At 37.2% G+C, this 20,043-nt stretch overlaps 1 protein-coding gene across 1 annotated transcript; it reads left to right on the forward strand.

Moving 5' to 3' along the window:
• The first annotated feature begins 12,296 nt into the window (after nt 1-12,296).
• Nucleotides 12,297-19,805, forward strand: hpxa (hemopexin a). Its single transcript, XM_023279087.3, has 10 exons — nt 12,297-12,436; nt 13,175-13,197; nt 13,289-13,366; nt 13,877-14,034; nt 14,361-14,514; nt 15,216-15,428; nt 15,769-15,864; nt 17,386-17,516; nt 17,604-17,760; nt 19,276-19,805. The coding sequence occupies exons 1-10, from the start codon at nt 12,312-12,314 to the stop codon at nt 19,503-19,505; spliced, it is 1,365 nt and encodes a 454-aa protein (XP_023134855.3). The 5' UTR covers nt 12,297-12,311; the 3' UTR covers nt 19,506-19,805.
• The last annotated feature ends 238 nt before the right edge of the window (nt 19,806-20,043 follow it).

Raw genomic sequence — 20,043 nt, forward strand, 5'->3', positions numbered from 1 at the left:
TTTCTGTCTGATCCAACCTCTGCTGCTTCTGCACTCACAAATGAAGCAGAACAAAGAGGACTGAGAGAGTTCCAGGAACTGGACTGGAGCTGGAGGACTACAAATGTCAACCAAAATGCTAAAAGACACGTCAAAGCATCTGCAAATGCACTCAGCATGAGCAAAGCCAGAAAATAAAGTCAAATTATGATCTTTCAAGTCAAAATGGTGGATTTTTAAGTGAATAAATCTCAGAAAGTCTATTTTCTTTCACTCATAATATTCTAATTTCGCCCAAAGAAGTCACACTAGGTTGAACTTTTTAACCTAGAATGCAGATTTTGATGTACTTTTTAAATAATTTTTATGTTGTATATCATTTGTTTTGATATTTTAAGTCATAATTCTGAGATTAAACATCAAAATACCATCTCAAACTATTACCTTTAGCAAAATGTTCAACTTTAAGTCTATTTACATCGGAAAACAACAGAAAAATGCTAAATTACATGTTAAACATCTGCTAATATACTCAAGATAACATGAGCAAAGCCAGAAAACCCACTCAGATGAGTCAAAATTATGATATTTTTAGGATTTTTTTAAGTGAAAATTGTAAATTTTTAAGTTAATAAATCTCATAATATGAATTTTCTTTCACTCATAATATTATAATATTCTTGCCAAAACAAGTCATGCTAAGTTGAATTTGTTGACTTAGAATGTGCATTTTATGTAGTTTTTAATGATTTTTTTCATTCTATGTCACATTTTAAGTCATAATTCTGAGATAAAACATCAAAATATCATCTAAAAATGTTATGTTTAGTAAAATATCCAACTTTAAGTCTATTTATATCAGAAAAGTACAGAAAAAAGTCAGATACGTCAAAATTATGAGATATTTAGGATCTTTCAAGCCAAAATTGTGGATTTTTAAGTTAATAAATCTCATAATATAATTTTTTTTTCACTCATATATTCCAACTTTGCCCAAACATGTCACAGTATTTCTAATTTTTGACCAGGAATGCAGATTTTTATGTCCTTATTAAATTATTTTTATGTTTTAAGTCAGTTGTTTTGTCATTTTGAGTAGGAATTCTGAGACAATACATCAAAATATCATCTCTAAATGTTTTTTTTAGCAAAATCTCCAACTTTAAGTCGCAATGATCAGACTTTAAAATCTAACTCTGAGAGTAAGAATACAAAGTAAAGAGGTGTGCGTCTTAAAGGATGCTCTGGACACTGTTTATGTCGCTCATTTTGACATTTCAAGTCAGGATTCTGAGAAAATATAGGAAACGAACACCACAAAAAGCTGTTTTCAACAGAATCTCTGGCTTTAAATCCTAATTGTGAGATATTATGTCAAAATACTGACTTAGTGCTGCGGGTCAAAATTGACCCGGTTTAAAGCTTGAAAATGGGTTTTTACAGAAAACATTAGAAGTTTTACTGATATATATGAAATCACTTTACATATTTTTAAGATTTTTTTGGAAGATTTTTAGTAATTTTTGGAAAAAATTTACAAGAATTTTCTTGCCAAATTTGGAGGATTTTTTGAAAATAAAACTTTTAAGGGAAACTTTTGAGGAATTACTGGAATTTTCTTCCTGAAGTTTTTGCAAATTATCAGAAATTTGGGGAATTTTTTGCTGAATTTTTGGATTTTTTTCAGACAAGGAAAAAATATTTTTTTGGCACCCATAAATGAGGACAACAGGAGGGTTAAAATAGGAAATTTTGGTTTTATATATATTTTTTTAACTTTAATTTAGACATAAGCTTCCATAAATGAGCGTTTTGATCTCCACACAGCACATTTTAAAGGCAGAGTGTAAAGTTCTAAATGGACAATGAAATCTAATTTGTATTGTGACACTGAGTTGTCCTGCAGGTCAAAATTGACCCGTTTTAAAGTTTGAAAATGTGGGAAAAAAATATTTTCACAGTGAAACTTCTGATGTTCACATTTTCAACATTTTTAGGAAATCTTTGAACATTTTTTGGTGGAAAAAAAGAAATATTAAAAAATGTTTCTTAAGAACATTCACAAAAAAATCAACCAAAATCCAGCAAATTTCACTGGATTTTGGTTGATTTTTATGTGAATGTTCTTAAAGAAACTATTAGAAGTTTTACTGATATATATGGAATCACTTTAGATATTTTTAGGATTTTTTTTGGGAAGTTTTTTTACTCATTTTTTAAAAAAAAATATTTATAAGAATTTTCTTGCCAAATTTGGGGGATTTTTTTTTCAATAAAACTTTTAAAAGAAACTTTTAAGGTATTGTTGGAATATTCTTCCTGAAGGTTTTGCAAATTTTCAGAAATTTGGGGAATTTTTTTTGCTGAATTTTTGGATTTTTTTCAGACAAGGAAACAATATTTTTTTGGGTGCCCAGAAGTGAAGGGTTAGAAGAAGGAAATCATGTCTGCTAACTGTGGAAGAGCAATGAAAAGAGTTTTTTTTGTTGTTTTCCCACTAAACTCTTTGTTATGTCTAAATATTCCTTCATTATACGACCTGTGAGGGAAGTTTCTGCTGCTTTCAGCCTCCAGATCTTCTGAACCGTCCCACCATCACAATTCAACTCTCAGTGAAATGACAAATGACCTTTTCACCCCATTAGCTGATTCTTTACATTCTGACACACACTTCAGGACTAATAAACACCAGAAACAAGCCCTCGTCTTCTAATAAGGACTCGTAACTCCTGATGTTTCTGTCCTGTTAGTCTACGTTGTATTATAGCTACAAAAAGCTCTTTACGTTATAAAAACATGTAATCATTTAAAATATAACTGTAAAGCTCAGGATCATCTTTGATTTATAATTTTCTCTCCTTCTAAATGCAGCCCTTAACCCTCGTGTCGTCCTGCAGGTCAAAATTGACTCGTTTTAAAGTTTGAAAATGTGGGGGGGGGAAAAATATTTTCACAGTAAAACTTCTGATGGCCACATATTCAACATTTTTGAACATTTTTTGGTGGATAAAAAGAAATGTTAAAAATGTTTCTTAAGAACATTCACAAAAAAATCAATCAAAATCCAGTGAATTTCACTGGATTTTGATAGATTTTTATGTGAATGTTCTTAAGAGAATATTAGAAGTTTTACTGATATACATATAATCACTTTAGATATTTTTAGGATTTTTTTTTGGAAGATTTTTACTTATTTTTTGAAAAATATTTACAAGAATTTTCTTGCCAAATTTGGGGGATTTTTTGAAAATAAATCTTTTAAGTGAAACTTTGAAGGAATTATTGGCATTTTCTTCCTGAAAGTTTAGCAAATTTTCAGAAATTTGGGGAATTTTTTTGCTGAACTTCTGGATTTTTTTCAGACAAAGAAACAAGATTTTTTTTGGGTGCCCATAAGTGAAGAAAACAGGCGGGTTAAATGGCATTTTTAAAAATGTGTGTTTTATTTTGGTATTTCTGATACGTGAAGGTCAATCATAGAACCGCAGAGCCCTCTAGTGGAGATCTGAGTTAATGACACTCTTCTGTTGGGAGAACTCTACTGATAGAACCACAGAACACTGGACTGATCAGGATGTGATGCTGAGATAAAGTCAGGCTAATTAACATTACTGACCATCATACTGGAGAAAACTGTGCTTTAATTCAGGTTTAAAATTCTTTCTTCACCTCCACCGCTCTGTTCTTGGGCTTTGAATCAAATCACATGATCTTCATCAGCAGAGTTCCTTCAGCTTTTAAACCAAAATGTACATGAAGTAGTGAACCTAAACAAATTCAAATTGATCAGTTTCATAAGAACTCCTATCAAGCCTCAACAGAAACAACAAGTGAAGCTGCTCCCAGTGACTCAAGTGTCCAAACTAATGCACAAAAATCCAATTAAATACCCACCGCATGTATTAATGCAATTTAAAAATGATTGAAAATCACAAATTCCTTGAAAAACTGCACAGGATGAATGAGCTCTGTTCTATCAGTGGAAACTTCAGGCCTCAGAAAGAAGAAACATTAGTGAAGTGTTCGGGTTTCTCACCACGAATCCTCGCAAATAAAGAAATACAATTCACTCCTATAAATACACATACAGCCTGTTATTATGTAAAGGTCCCTAAACTTTACATCCATCATTATCTATATACCGTTTAACCCTCATTAGGATCACAGGGGGGCTGGAGTCTATCCCAGCTGACTGAGGGTGAAGGCAGGGGACACCTGGACAGGTAACAGTCTATCACAGGGCTACACATAGAGACTAACAATCACACTCACATTCACACCTACAGACAATTTAGAATAATCAGTTAACCTCAGCATGTTTTTGGACTGTGGGAGGAAGCTGGAGAACCTGGAGAAAACCCACACATGTACAGGAGAACATGAAAACTCCATGCAGAAAGATCCCAGGAAGGTCGGGACGTGAACCTGGGATCTTCTAGCCGTGAGGCGACAGTGCTAACCACAGAGCCACTGTGCAACTTTACAACTTTATGTTATTTCAAGACCATAAAATAACATGGAAAAAGGAAAAAGTTTAAAAAAAAAAAAAAAAGAAAAAATTCAGCAAAAAAATTCCCCAAATTTCTGAAAATTTGCAAAACCTTCAGGAAGAAAATTCCAATAATTCTTTAAAAGTTTCCCTTAAACGTTTTATTTTCAAAAAATCCCCCAAATTTGACAAGAAAATTCTTGTAAATATTTTCAAAAAATGAGTAAAAATCTTCTGTATATCTGTAAAACTTCTAATATTTTATTTAAGAACATTCGCAAAAAAAATCAACCAAAATCCAGCGAAATTCGCTTAAGAAACATTTTAAACATTTTTTTCCACCAAAAAAATGTTCAAACACTTCCCAAAAATGTTGAGAATGTGGACTTTAGAAGTTTCACTGTGAAAATATATTTTTCCCCACATTTTCAAACTTTAAAACGCGTCAATTTTGATCCGCAGGACAATGCGAGGGTTAAAAATGGGCTAATTTTGGTGATATTTCCATGTGAAATGGAATGGAAAGTTTAAATGATAGAAAGTCCTGGTCTTAGCTGCCAGGAAAAAATAGGAAAACATTTAAATATTTTTTGTGGTCAACTGTTAGAGGCAGATGCACAGAGAGTCTTCTTCCTGAAGGGGGCATGGCTAGCAGTATTTAAAGCTACAGACACTGAAATGGAACATCCAGGGTAATGGTGAAGTGAACCATCTTTGCTGTATTTTAAGCTGAACATTGAAAGACACCTTCTGGAAACACGTGAGATTTTAATTTATCTGCCGAAAGGAGGCACAACATTTTAAAAAATCATTAGTTTATTAACTAGTTAAAATCAGTAAGGTTTAGTAAGGAAGTCAGGATGAAATTCTGCAGCAAAAATCTCTTAGATGAGTTATAAAATCCCTCCAGGTTATTATAAGTCATTGTTGTTTTCTGTTGAGTCAGATGGTAGAGTCTTTATTCTAATAGTGATGAATGCAGGACTTGGGATACAGTACTACTCATGTTGTGGGACCTGCAGAGTCTCATAAAGTCATGGTCAGTTTGAATGGCAGGAGATGAATGCTAGTTGGTATAATGTCCTCAGAAGGGATGAAAATGTGAAATTAATTAGTCTGGAGGAGTGTTTCTGAGCTTGTAGTGAATAAACAGCTGAACACCTGCCATCCAGGCAGCTCTGTTCATACACCTGTCCTGGACTTGCTGCTGGCTTTCAGGCTTTCTGTTACCTGCAGCGTTGGTCTGACTCACACATCAACACAAAGCTGATTTTTCTCCGTTTCATTCTCGCTCTGATCCTTTATTATTCTGCCGTATAATTTAGACTTTATTTAGTCCAGTACTGTCTCCAGAATTTGAAGTATCTTTTTAAATCGCAGCATAATTACGCTGGAACAAAACAAAGAGGAGGAGGAAGAACAACGTCTCTTTTTCATTCTGTTCCATTGAAACGTCCTTGGCTTGAAACCGAAAGCAATCAGATGTAATCATCCTCTTAACAAAGATATCTAAATGCACAGACTTCATCTCAGAAACCAGAGCTCTTGGGCCTCTTTCGCCCAAACAGCCAGAGATGACCCTGGTTGTTTGCATCTTTTGTTTGTTCATGAATGTCGACAGCGAAGAAGGACAATTAGGTCCGTCAAGTTCACAAACTGAAAGATCACGAATCCACCAGAGAGCTGCACGGAACCAACACAATGATTCACTGATCAGGAATCAGAAAAAGAGATTCTGATTCTGATTGTCAGTATATCAGGGAGATATTTACAGGGTCAGAAGGTCAAAGACACCAAATCAGTGCTTTTTGTGCTTTCATAACTTCATATTTTATCCTTACTGCACTTTCTGTTCATTTTCGTGTATAATTTTCTCAATTTTTTTACCTCTAAGTGATTGGTGATGATGGCTTTTAAAAGTACTTAGAAATAATTGGTTTACTTTGTCATATATATTTATTAAAAAGATACAACTTATTCATCTCTGGTTGTTGATTTGAAAACTGTATCAAGGTTACATATTTAGAATTTCTTCAATAAAATAATGGTTTCGGTGTAAACTCTACACCGTTGCTTCGTCTAAAATGAGCTGATCCTCGTCGTCCCTCCCTGTTGGAACAGAACAGCTGATCTATAGCCGCGATTCCACAAGCATCTACTCGGCGCGGTACGGTTCGCCACTATTGTATCTGACTCGGCTCGTCTCGGTTTAGTTGTTTTTCCATATAGCCTCATCGTGGGTGGAGTCGTCATAGCGCAGCGCCGAAAGTCCCTTAACGTCATTTGCGTGCGACACAAACGCAACATAACGGAGACGATGGTTCACCTGCTGCTCGGTCTGTGGCTTTCTGTCAGATTCAAAGTAATAGAAGAGTCGGAGAAAGCTGAGAGCGGCGAGTCGAAACACTGAGGAGACACACAGGAGAGTTTGGGAGGCGATGCAGCAGTAGCTGTAAAAATGCTATGTCTTACAGAATGTCTTATTGATACCTTACAAATTATCTGTAAACCTTTAATTACTGTTTCTGATTTGAAAAGTGCACCATATACTGCAGAAACTCTATATGCTATTACGTTACCAAAGGAAGTGTTCATTATTAAAACACACTGATGTGATTTAATTTTATATTTATTTGTTGTCTTTAACCCAGTTCTCATAGGTTGGCCTGACAACAAACTAAACCCTATCCTTTAATCAAGATCTTGTTACTGCAAAAAACTACAACTTCATCCTGTGACATTCATGTACAACTCCATACTTTAATTTCCTCTATATATTTTGAGTTATCACTAACACAAATTTACAAACCACTGACTCAAAATCAATCACAGACCACTAATAAATATATGCAATACTTCAACCACCATATTACAAGGCCACATCTACAAATGTAAACACTGCAACACAACTTAGACATGACTGCATGTTCACAGTTGAATTATGTAAACTATTGGAAAAACAAACTAAACTAGCTCTTTCATTTGTATGAAATAAAGAAAAAGATCATCACCTGCATCTTCAAATTAAACAGCAAAGTGTTGCTCTCCTCCACTTGCAGCAACACAAGGAAAAACAACACAGGCCACAAGAATATCACAGACCCTTTAAACAATGACCCTGAGGTGACATAGACACTATAAATGAACTTTCACCAAACCTAGGATCATCTACACCTCTGCTCTTGTCCTACAATGAGCCTGCTTGAAGTTCTGTTGGGGGTCAACTTAGAAGATCATCACTCTGGCTTGACATGGTAACCTCTATCACCCAGCAAAACACCATCAAACTCTCCTGTAATATACACTGGATACATTAGAGTATATTGAAGAACATAGACAAGTCAATCATATTGTTAAAATCCTTAGGCAGCTTAGCACATTGCAGTCTATTGCTCAAGTTAAACTCATCACAAATCCTCAAGCCATGAACAAAACCAGACCACTTGACCTCCACGCTAGAAATAATATATACAGCACCACATATGATCTTGACAGTGCAGAGAATAACACATGTTGAACTATAATGCAGCCTTTAACATGTTGAAACTACTCAATCTACCTGCAGCCTACCTGCACATTTATGCTGTGAATGCACTTCCTACTCACATAATCAGCTTCACTGTGAGGCAACTGTGATGGGGATGTGTGTGCCATCTATGCAACCAATCACACTGAGAAATCCTAAAAGACATTAAAATTACTAATCCCAATCTGACATTGCAACATGATGTCATTAACAGAATATAATGTAACATTAATTTTACACATCTCTACATCATTGATCTGCAATCCTGTGAAACTCCTCCTTGATGGCTCTGACAGGTTTATGTCCAGGGAAAACCACAAAGATGAGTAAAAACCCTTTCAAGGCCAAGCACACTTTCCTGCCTCTCCTACACACAGTTGCCTTACTGAAGCGCTCTGCACCTCAGACATTATATGGAAACACTTCCATTTGCAAAGAACCACAGTGCAACACACAATATCTGCTGGGATGTCAGAGCATAACTGCAGTTGGTAATGCCACAAATGTAAGGACAGATTAGGTTGTGGATGTAGATTATGAACTGTGATGTAAAACAGTACCACTATAAAAGACAACCATCCAGAAATGCAACAACATTTATGCACAGTCTGATAACAATCTCCCAAAAAATATTTAATTCTCTGCACAGTAATGCTGCTCCTTCATCCACTGCACCATTAATCAAAGGACATGACATTTTGACACACAGCAGAACTAGGCTTCACAAAAACTCACCTGCTGACTGAATGAATGACAAAATCAAATAACATATGTGGCTGAAAAAGGCCAGAGGCAGAGAGTAACTCAAGGTTTACTGAGATAAACCTGGTCCCAACCAGGTTACATTCATAGACTCCGTTACTACAGTCACTAACCAAAAGCTTTACTTACCTCTCTTTCTGAAACAGGCTAGTTACCCCTCTGTCTCTAGTTTGAGCTACTTCCCCTTGTAAAACAGAAAACCCTGAGTTTCCCTCATTTCAGGGTTAACAAACTCAGACTTTTCACTAAACCTACTGTTACAAGATTTTTTATATTATCATTAATGATAATATAAAAAACCTTCTAACATTCCCTCCTGTTTATCATTAATACATTCCTTTATGATCAACACTATAGCCGCGATTCCACAAGCATCTACTCAGCACGGTACGGTTCGCCACTATTGTATCTGACTCTGCTCGTCTCGGTTTAGTTGTTTTTCCATATAGCCTCATCGTGGGTGGAGTCGTCATAGCGCAGCGAGCCGAAAGTCCCTTAACGTCATTTGCGTGCAACACAAACGCAACATAACGGAGACAATGGTTCACCTGCTGCTCAGTCTGTGGCTTTCTGTCAGATTCAAAGTAATAGAAGAGTCTGAGAAAGCTGAGATAAAATCCCTCAATGACAAAAATGTTAGGAAAGTTATCATGAAATACTTGTAAAAAATAAAATTAAAAAAAAGGTAATATTGCTGTAATTTTACTGTCAATCATTTTCTCCTCAAGGACATTCTTTGTAATTTCATGAAAAGTGAAAATGCAAAAAACATAAAATATCATATTGGCTGCACAACAGCAAGCTGTGATAGATGCCACATATAAGCTACATATATTAGAGAGACAAGTTGACAGGTTTGGCTCCTCGGGTTTATGAGAAAACATCTGAATCTGTGTTTTTTGAGACAACGACTGTAGTTTAAAAGTGGAAATATTAAGTTTGGCTGCTTATTTCTCTCGTGATGTTTATTTCAGCATCTAAATACACCAGATGGGCACATTAACAAGGTAAAAAAAAGTTGATTTTCACCAGATAAAGACACATTTGATCCAGTGAGTTTTACAGCACAGAGTTAAATGGAAGGAATTTCAGAATAAGTATCTACTTTCCAGTGCAAGGAATCCCATATTTGAAATCTTTTTAGGAGAAGCGATGGAAAGAAGTGATGATGAGGAAAAATTTTAAAGAAGACTAAGCTTGTTGGATGGAGAGTGAAGGAGGAGATGATAAAAGAAGAGCAGGAAATGGATAGCGAAAGAGAATGGATAGGAGGAGACAGAAATGGACCGCTGGATGGTGAGATGGAAATTAACTGAGGGAGATGTTGAAGTTTCTACAATGGTGGTTGCACAAAAAACCCTCCTCAGCTGTTCTGTAGCCATCCTTGAAAGGCCAAATTAACTTTTTAAGGTAACTTCTCAGTCACACAATTAATAATTACATGTGTTTGTCACAACAAAAGCAATCTTTGGTTCTTTTGTAGATTATTATAGATCTTGTGGAAATCTGCTGGGCCAAAAATACACAAACAGTAATGCTAATATTTCATTAAATGTCCTATTTCACCTCAACTAGACGCTTTTAGTAGCTGTCTACAAGTTTCTGGTTGTAGCTTTGACTCTCCTCTTCACATAATTGGTGCAGTTCATCTAAATTTGTTGCTTTTCTGATACAGACTTGCTCAGTTCACAGGTTCTCGATGGGGTTTAAGTAAGGACTTTGGGGAGGCCAGACTAAACATCAATTCTAGCCTGATGTAGCCCATTTTATTGACATTTTTGATGTGTTTGGGGTCATTGTCTAGTTGGAACACCAAAACTCAACCAACCAGGTAATTCTCCTTTTCATTATTCCATTTACTTTGTGGAAAGCACCAGTTCCATATAGCATGATACTGTCACCTCCATGCTAAATGCTAGATATGGTGTTCTTGGGATTAAAAGCCTTATCGTCTGTCTTTCAAAAATATTTTGAGTAGTTGTGGCCAAATACTTTAATTTTTCTCTTATCTGATGACAAACTTTCCTGCAGAAGGCCTTTAATTTCAGTCGAGCCAAGGTCAAGTCAAGGTTTTCGGGGCTTTTTTTTTTTTTTTTGCATGATAGCCTCTAAGCTTATGATGATGTAAAACACACAAGTGGACACTGACACATGTGTTCCAGCAGCTTATCATTCATGCAGATCTCTTTTCTGTTGATTCTTGGTTGACTCTTGACCATCACGTAACACATCTGTAGCAGGAACTTTACAGTTATTTCTACAGGTAATTTTGGGATCTGTAGCTGCTTAAAATGGCTCCAGATGAGTTTCCTGACTTTTTTAAAAGTCAATGATTTGCTTCCTCAAATCTTTACTCACCTGCTTAGATTTTTAAATAGTCGTGTTTGTGGCAGTGTTCATTGAATGTATGAAATGGACCCTATTTTATTTTCCTCAGAGGAGTCAGCAGCTGTAGTCAATCCTAATCACTCACATGAAATAAAGAGGTCATGCCACTAAGAAAATCTGATTAATTCTACTTGATAATTCACGTTGTCTGTATATTTTTGACTGAGCAGATTTTGTTATCTCTACAATATTCCTGTATTAAATTTATGAAATAAGCAAAATGCATAATTATTTTATGTAAATAAAAGATATTGTTCTTATATTTTTTCTTTTGTACTCACTCTTAACAAATCCCCAGACTTCTCATTTTACATTTTGCTCATTTTACAGGCTTCACTTTCACAAGAACGTATGTCAGTGCAGCCCACACACATTTAAATTCTCCTGATGAGTAACTCACTGTTCTCTGTTAATGTTCACCTTTAAAAACATTATATAACATTTTTTTCTAGAACTGTAAAGTGCAGGAGTCAGCAGTTTGTATTTATTTTTGAGGGGGCACTGGGTTAGTCACCTCTCAGAGATGAACCAGGTCTGGGCTGCAGATCCAACAGACCCCTGGAACGTTCTGGAATATATTTGTCAGAGATGAGACTAAAACAGCTAAAAAAAAAAACGCCACAGTATCATGCAAAATAATAAAATAAGCTAGTATGGGTACTGCAGAGTGTATTCAAATGTTATGCTGTGTTTAAATAGGTGCTAAACCTCAATAAACAGTCATATTCGTCATATTACATCAGCTAAAACCATCAGTCAGCTTTTGCTCGAATAAAAAACAATCTGTCTTTGGTGCTAATAAATCTATGATGCTCTGGTGTCTATAATTGCTACAATGTGACAACAACAGTGTTTGTGGAATATCTGATGTATCTCTGTTGGTTTGGAAAGTGACAAATATACAGTGTAGTCTGCAAACATTAACGTACAGTATCACTCAAATACATGAGATACACATCTATTGATCAGACTTCCCAGTGAAATGGGAGTCGTCTGAATTCTCTGAATCTCTGCTGGTCCAGGTCTCTGTTTCCTGGTAGCTGCTCTGAACACTGATGACTGGGGTACAGCTCACATATCAAACACTGTGGGCGTCTTGAACCTGCTGCCACTCCTCCTCCTTTAGTACCCAACGTGACAAAGTAAACCGGACTGATATATAAATGGATGCAGGAGCAGCTGCCTCTGTACCTTTTGCCCAGCTCCGAAGCCCCCTGGACCAGAGGACGCCTCAGAATGAAGCTGCTCACCCACATCCTGGGTCTCTGCCTGGCTCTGGCACTGACCAACGCGTAAGTAGTCCTTCATTCACCTACAAGGACAGACAAAAGTTTTACATTTCTGTGTTTTTTGTCGCTTTCAGTCAGCTGATAGTTTTTTTGTCAGTTAAGACCTAAAACTTATTTCTGTTATGTTATCTATTACAGTAGATATCTTGTAACATCATTAATGCAAATATAAAGTGCACATCTGTAAAGTTTGTATCATGCAACAGAAATACAGAAATGAGCACTAGCCTTAATCAAAGTTTCAGCGTTCTTTCAGTTAGTTTTTATACTTTACTTGAAGAAGCAAAAGTACATTGAATAATAAGATTCTAAACAGACAACTGCATACTTTGGAAATTGCTCAAAAGTAATGAAAACTTTAAATGAACTTGTTTTAAATCCACAAGACTTAAATAGAAATACAGATCAGGTTGGATCTAAAGTGCAAAAGGATTCAGAGGAGGTGTCAAGCATTTAGCATTTGATTTAATAGTGCAGCCTTAAAGTTATGTCTTGGGTTTGAATATTTTACACAGTATAATCTGAGTGTAAAGTTAGGTGAAAATACTGAACAGAGATTTCTGTCTCACGCTTAGACAACAATAATTATATTTTCTTATTATTTTCTAGTGAATTTGTTGGTTTTTCTTTGCTGCTTTTTATGAATTACATGTAAAATGCAAACTGTCCGGCAGCTTATGCTCTGCTAAATGAACAGAAGATGTGAAATAATGAGTTATTTTCTGTGCTCTGCTCCACCAGGGAACACCATGAACATGCATCGGGTGAGTTGAACTGCTTTCATATTAATCATATGTGCTATCACTTCTTATCACCACTTTCTTTATGATTCCACATCACTGTGATGTTCCACAGCTGTCCTCGACCGCTGTGAGGGTCTGGAGATGGATGCTGTTGCAGTGAATGAACTGGGGATCCCATACTTCTTCAAGGGTGAGTTCCTTCATGTAACTCATCAGATTCATTTCAGCTCAAATTGATTGTTTACATATCCCAGAATGGTTTGGGTCCAGAATACATCTGTGATATGTTCAGAGAATACAAACCTAGCAGGGCTCTTAGATCCAAGGACTCAGCTCAGCTAGTTCAGACCAGAGTCCGGACTAAACAGAGAAGCAGCATTTAGCTGTTATGCTGCAAACAAGTGGAACAAACTGCCAGTAGAGACTAAACTTTCACCAAATGTAGACATTTTTAAATCCAGGTTAAAAACATTTCTTTTCTCATGCGCCTATGCATGAAATCTGCACGACATCATTTAACTATCTGCACCTCACTGCAATGCTCTTAATGTTTAATGTAAACATTTTCAATTGTCTTGGACATGAAGGGTGCTATACAAATAAACTTGCCTTGCCTTTGGAGAAAATCGTACAAAGTTTCAGCGTCACTGCAGAAGCAATGTGTATTATTCTAGTTGAAGTCTCCTGTATTTCCTGTCAGGTGACCATCTGTTCAAGGGCTTCCACGGCAAAGCAGAGCTCTCCAACGAGTCCTTCACTGAGCTGGACGACCATCACCACCTGGGCCATGTGGACGCTGCCTTCTGCATGCATTACGAGGACAACACCGCCGACCACGACCACATGTTCTTCTTTCTGGTGAGCAAAGTTTACCTACGTTTCTAGTCACAGCAGAGTTTGGCAACAGGCAAACAAGCAGGAAAAAAGGCCAGAGGGGGCTGATAACACAATGCTGGCAGGAACACAGTAAAGGGCTGGTTTCTACAGTATACTGGGAGGACATTGAGAAAGAACATGTATGGAAGACAGGAAGAAATGCTGCTGGACTGGGGAGGGACTTCAAGTTCCAAAATGAGATGTAGAGATTTTCTTTCTTGCACTACCTCCTTTCTAAAAGTCACCAAGCTCTGTGAAAGTGGGACAGCTTGCCCTTTTAATGTGAGACTTGTGGCTCTTTAATGCAGGACACCAAAGTGTTCAGCTACTACCAACACAAACTGGAGGACGGATACCCCAAGGACATCTCGGAGGTCTTCCCTGGAATCCCCGACCACCTGGATGCTGCCGTGGAGTGTCCCAAGCCAGAATGTGATGAAGACTCCGTGATCTTCTTCAAGGGTAAGTTTGTATTCTTATCAACCTCTCAGTGTGGAAACTAAATAATCATGCTTTGATAAGTCTACAGTTTCATTTATCCAAAGCTACATACGCCTGAGAGCAGATCCAACACAAGCAAAGATCTAGTCAGGAGAAGACAACCTGGATAACTAGCATCACTATGGAGGCTGGTCTTTAGATTGCAAAACAATGGATAATTTGTGAACAACTGGACTATATTCTCATTGAGAATTAGACAAATATGATAAAGTCACTTTGAAGCAGGTTTAGATGCAACATGTTTGCATATTTTTCTGAAGAGTTTCACTGTTCAGCCCTTATCAGACTGCATTTCTACTGTACTAAACCTTGCTTATCTCACCTGTATGTTTTCATTGATTGTTAGAGTCCATTTAGGTCTCCTGTGACCACAATAAGCATGCCCTAATCCTAACCCGAATGCATTTTGTGTTCATAACAGTTTTGTTTTGCCTCTTAACACGTGCACAGTGAATTTAAGGTCAAATAATTGGAATGTGTGCTGGGTTTTGCCATTTATTCAAAGACATTCCTGGATCTAGAGCAGCTAAAAGGTTTCCCTTAAAGTCCATTCAACAAGGATGTGAGCATTTCAGGATAATGTTCCTTCCTGAATGTCTACAGGAAAGGTATCTGAAGAACAACTTCATAAAACTTCAATGTGTGATTTCTTTCCCCTGCAGGAGACGACATCTTTCACTACAACGTCAGAACCAAGGCTGTCGATAAGAAAGAGTTCAAGTCCATGCCCAACTGCACCTCTGCTTTCCGCTTCATGGAGCACTATTACTGCTTCCACGGACACATGTTCTCCAAGTTTGACCCAAAGACCGGCGATGTGCACGGAAAATACCCCAAAGAGGCCCGCGACTACTTCATGAGGTGCTCCAAGTTCAGTAAGTTAATTTCAGCAATTTAAGCAGCCTTCGCTTAAAATGGGTCAAATTTGAAGTGGTTAGTTTACCTACATGTCCATCCTTCACTCCTTCCACCACCTTCCTTTGCCTAAAACTTGAAATGTTTTATTTGTATTCATCTTTGGAAAGCATCTGTTCAAAACAAATGTACTGATTTTCTTCTGGGCTTCCAACGTTCCCAGTAACGCTATGATTTGCTGTCAGTATGAATGAAGCGATGATAAAATATCTCTGCTCATGTTTTGGCCAGTCTTTACAGAGCAAACACAGAGCTGATGAATTTTTCTTTAACATGAACTTTGTGTTTGCTTCCCTTCAGGTGACGACAGCGACCACGTGGAGAGAGAACGCTGCAGCCGTGTTCACCTGGACGCCGTCACGTCTGACAACGCTGGAAACATTTACGCCTTCAGAGGTGAGATGTGACTGCAGACTACGTTTGAATGAGTTAAATACTTCCAGCAGGTAGATCTCTGTGCATCTTGTTGTTTTTACATCCCTTTGTGTGCAGATTGAACAAATTCTATATAATCAGGGCTGTTTGTAGCTTTTGGGGGGCAAAATCTCGACATTAAATTCAAAACAAACATGCAAATTATAAAATATTGACCAATAAAATGCCTTATAATTTTCACAGTTATAAGCAGCACCATGAAGCCATTGCGTAGAGGACAGGGAGGCAATGGATACCCAATGTGACAGTCCAGAAGTCTGTCAGTGTACATTTATATTGAATTAAATGTAATTAAATACTGAATTTTAAAAAATATGGGTCCTAAACACACATTCATAGTCCGCCTGTAGCAAGAAACTGTGTTAAAGTAGAAATGCTGGTGCGTAGTTTGGACAAAGCCCATCTACTGTTTTTGTTTTTTTTTTACCCTATAACTTCTAGTGTTCATGCTAAGCTAAGCTAATCACCTCCTTGTTCCATCTCATTACACAGACATGAGAGCACTACTGATCCTCTCAATGCAGCAAAAAAAAAAAAACCAAGAAAATGTCACATAAACCACATTCTCATCTTCTCCTTTTCTGTCCAGGCTCAAAATCTCACAAATATTTAACCAAAATATACCAAATATGATGTTTTGTACATGCAGCTAGTAGAAGATTGTTTTTAACCCATATTTTGGTTAAACCATTAAAGTCAGTGTAGTTCTACAGTTAGTCACCAGCTGGTAAAGGTGAATCCTGGTTGAACTGGTTAACAACAGTCAGAACTGAACTGGATCCTAAGTTGGATCAAAGTCCAGCATAGTTGGGTAGAATCTGGTTTGAATTTCTTGAATTGGTAAATATCTACCGTATACAACTGAGCGCCTTTCATAAGCTCTGTTCAGGTGATTCATGTGGCCTAAATCACACACTGTAAATAAAAGATGGACTTGCCTTTATGTCTTTTCACCTGGATGTAACAGACGAGTAGCGGATCAGTATGATACAGCAGCAACCTGCCAGCTACAAACATACTCTGATTTATCATTTTTTACTCTAAACAGGACTATAATTTACAAAATGAACACCGTGTTCCATTGAAGGAGATCTGAGATGAGCAATTTAGACTATAAAGTCAAGAGGAAAATGTTTACTTAGCTAACAAATCCAGTAAGAATTAGGGTCATTTTTTTCATAGATTCCTATACAGTTAGGCTTCTTTTTGCAGCCAGGAGTCTCCCCCTGCTGGTCATTAGAAAGAATGCAGGTTCAAGGCTCGTCCGTGCTGGAATTATTTTTTAGATCCAGAGGTTACATCAGTTTTTATATACACTCTATTATCTATGCATATCTATCATTGGATCTTTGTAGACTGAGTCTTATGTTCTTGACTTCTCAGGCGGGTTTGTTTGTGATCGTTAAATAGGGTGCGTTGTACAGCAATTTTCTAACGGTGTTACCACTCGCAGCATCTTGAAGTGCTTCTCTTGTTCTGCAGGCCACCACTTCCTCCGTAAAGACGAGGGCAGCGACACACTGAAGGCCGACACCATCGAGAGCGCCTTCAAGGAGCTGCATAGTGAAGTGGATACCGTTTTCTCCTACGACGGTCATCTTTACATGATCAAGGTAACCGCTCACACACACACTCTGCTGCTGCTAACATCACTTCTTCCTCCAGGTTAAAGCTCAGCATTCACTTGTTTTTTACCACAGGATGAGCAGTTATACGTCTACAAAGTGGGCGAGCCCCACACCCACCTGGACGGTTACCCCAAACCTGTGAAAGAGGAGCTGGGCATCGAGGGCCACATTGATGCTGCGTTCATGTGCGAACACGGAGCCGGAGCTCACATCGCTCACTTCATCAAAGGTACAAACACGTCTATAACATTATGCAGGAGGTGACAGTTCATTAATCACTTGTAGGACTGGCTAGGTTATACACCAGCTCTGACATGCTTGAAACTTTTATTATAAACTACGTGGAAAATGGTAAAATTTAAGACTCATATATTGAGTACTGTCTGAAATGTAATAAAAAAAAAAACACAGAAAACATTGTCATTTTTATTTTTAGAAAGTATTCTTTGTTGTTTTGTGCCATTCAACTTTCATCTTACAGCTTAACAATAATCAGGGACAATTTGATCTAATGGTTGAATATTGCAGAGTCAGAATCAATGACAAAGAGAAATAACTGAGAAAATTTGAGGCTTTTGTCTTTAAAAGTTGCTGAGATATTGTTGCTCAAGCGTAGCATAAAAAAAATAAATGGTAGAAGTTGATTGACTGACATGTTATCCTAGAAAGTATTTAATATATGAAGCTAAAATTTCACACATAACTTTATAAATATCCATATTTTATACTAAATTAAAAAAAAATAGGCAAATCAAAAATGGTCAAGCAGAAATTGTTCTAAATATTGGATTAAGGTGGATTGATCTTTGTGCAGTTAAAAGCCCTAAAAATGACAAATAACACTCTGTACAGGTTTTAGAGAATAAACAACTGTAGATTTTTAGTCAGAAATTATTCAGATTTTCAATATTTCTTAGCAGCCCAGCGCAGCCAAAGACAGTAGAGTCAAGAAAATAACTCCATAGAGAAAATGTCTGAAGGTCTATCAGGTAAAATGCATCAGGTCGTACTGGGAGACCTAACAGTTGGCTACGAATACGAATAAAACAGAAATGGATAAACTGTTTTTCATCTTCTTTCATCTGTTTGACTTCAGTTTCTATTATGACCAGAAAAAACACACTTGTGAAGCATTAACATCTCTTGGTTGCATTTAGAACAATGTCACAGTTCAGCTTGAAATCGACGCTTTCACCTCAGATTTGAAGCTTCTCCTCCATTTTCTGGTCAAGTCCCACCTAACATATGATTGGTTGGTATAAAGGAGCTTAAAGTCGATTAAATAAAAATGGCATAATGATGGCAAAATATGTTGATCTGAAACACATTTGTCATATGTCACAAATGAGCGTAACATATTTCCCTCAAAATGTAGCTGACAATGCAGTTTAGTTGTGCAGGAATGTATTTTTATTGCCTACAGTGAGCTTCTATGAACCACTCGTGTACTTTTCTAGGTTACACATAACTAATGCTTCACCAGCATTTCAAGGACCATATGTACTTAAAACCTGAATCACAAAGAAATATAATCCTTTAAAATGTGGGGGGAAAAAAAGATATATATATTCCCCGAAGGTCGCTTTTACATTAAAGTATCTAGTTTCTGACCTAAAAACTGAAAGCTTAAAGGGACAGAGGTTCAATGAATTCACAAAAGACCAGGTCAAAGCTTCACTGTTGCATAGATAATTCTTCATGGTACCTCCAGAACCTCCTGACATGTTTTCCTGTTGTCCTCCAGGTGAACACATCTATGATGTGGACATGAAGGCCAGCCCTCGCGTTCCAACCAACGAACGTCGGATCTCCCTCTTCAAGAAGGTCGACGCGGCCATGTGCGGTCCCGGAGGACTGAAAGTGATCGTAGGAAACCACTACTACCACTTCGACAGCGTCATGCTGTTTGTGGCCGGCAGAGCTTTGCCTGAGCAGCACCGAGTGTCTCTGGAGCTGTTCGGCTGTGATCACTGAGAGGCTTTCTAACAGGACTAAATACAACACAGCGAGACACGGAAAAACAACAGCACCAACCACATCCTGCAGGAGGCGCCACGCTACACCTCACCAAACAGACGATGTTTCATGCTACTTGTTTCCTTTATGTGTTCTTAACTCAACATAACATTCTGCATGTTTTATTTCTTTTGGAACGATTGTCACTTTCAGGATTAAGCTCTGTGGTCGTCTACGCGAAGAACCAGAAAGTGTTCTACGTTTTTCTGTGACCGATTTTGTACAGTGTTGTGAATAAAGAGGAGTGGCAACAAACAACTTATAGAGTCGACTTTGTAGGGAAAGACGGGGCAGTGAGGAGGTTATTTGTTGCTGATTTCTGACACTAATTTCTAAATTTCTATGGAATCTTCCCATACAGAACGAGTATGATACTACGCTAAACATAGACTTGTTCCAAGACAGTTAAAGGTCTCGTATGTAGGATTTCGAGGATTCCATTAGCAGAGATTAAATATAACATTTATTAGCAGCTTTTTAGCAGCAACAACAGGAA

The sequence above is a fragment of the Amphiprion ocellaris genome, chromosome 11, assembly GCF_022539595.1.
Source record: "Amphiprion ocellaris isolate individual 3 ecotype Okinawa chromosome 11, ASM2253959v1, whole genome shotgun sequence".
Classification (NCBI taxonomy): Eukaryota; Metazoa; Chordata; class Actinopteri; family Pomacentridae; genus Amphiprion; species Amphiprion ocellaris.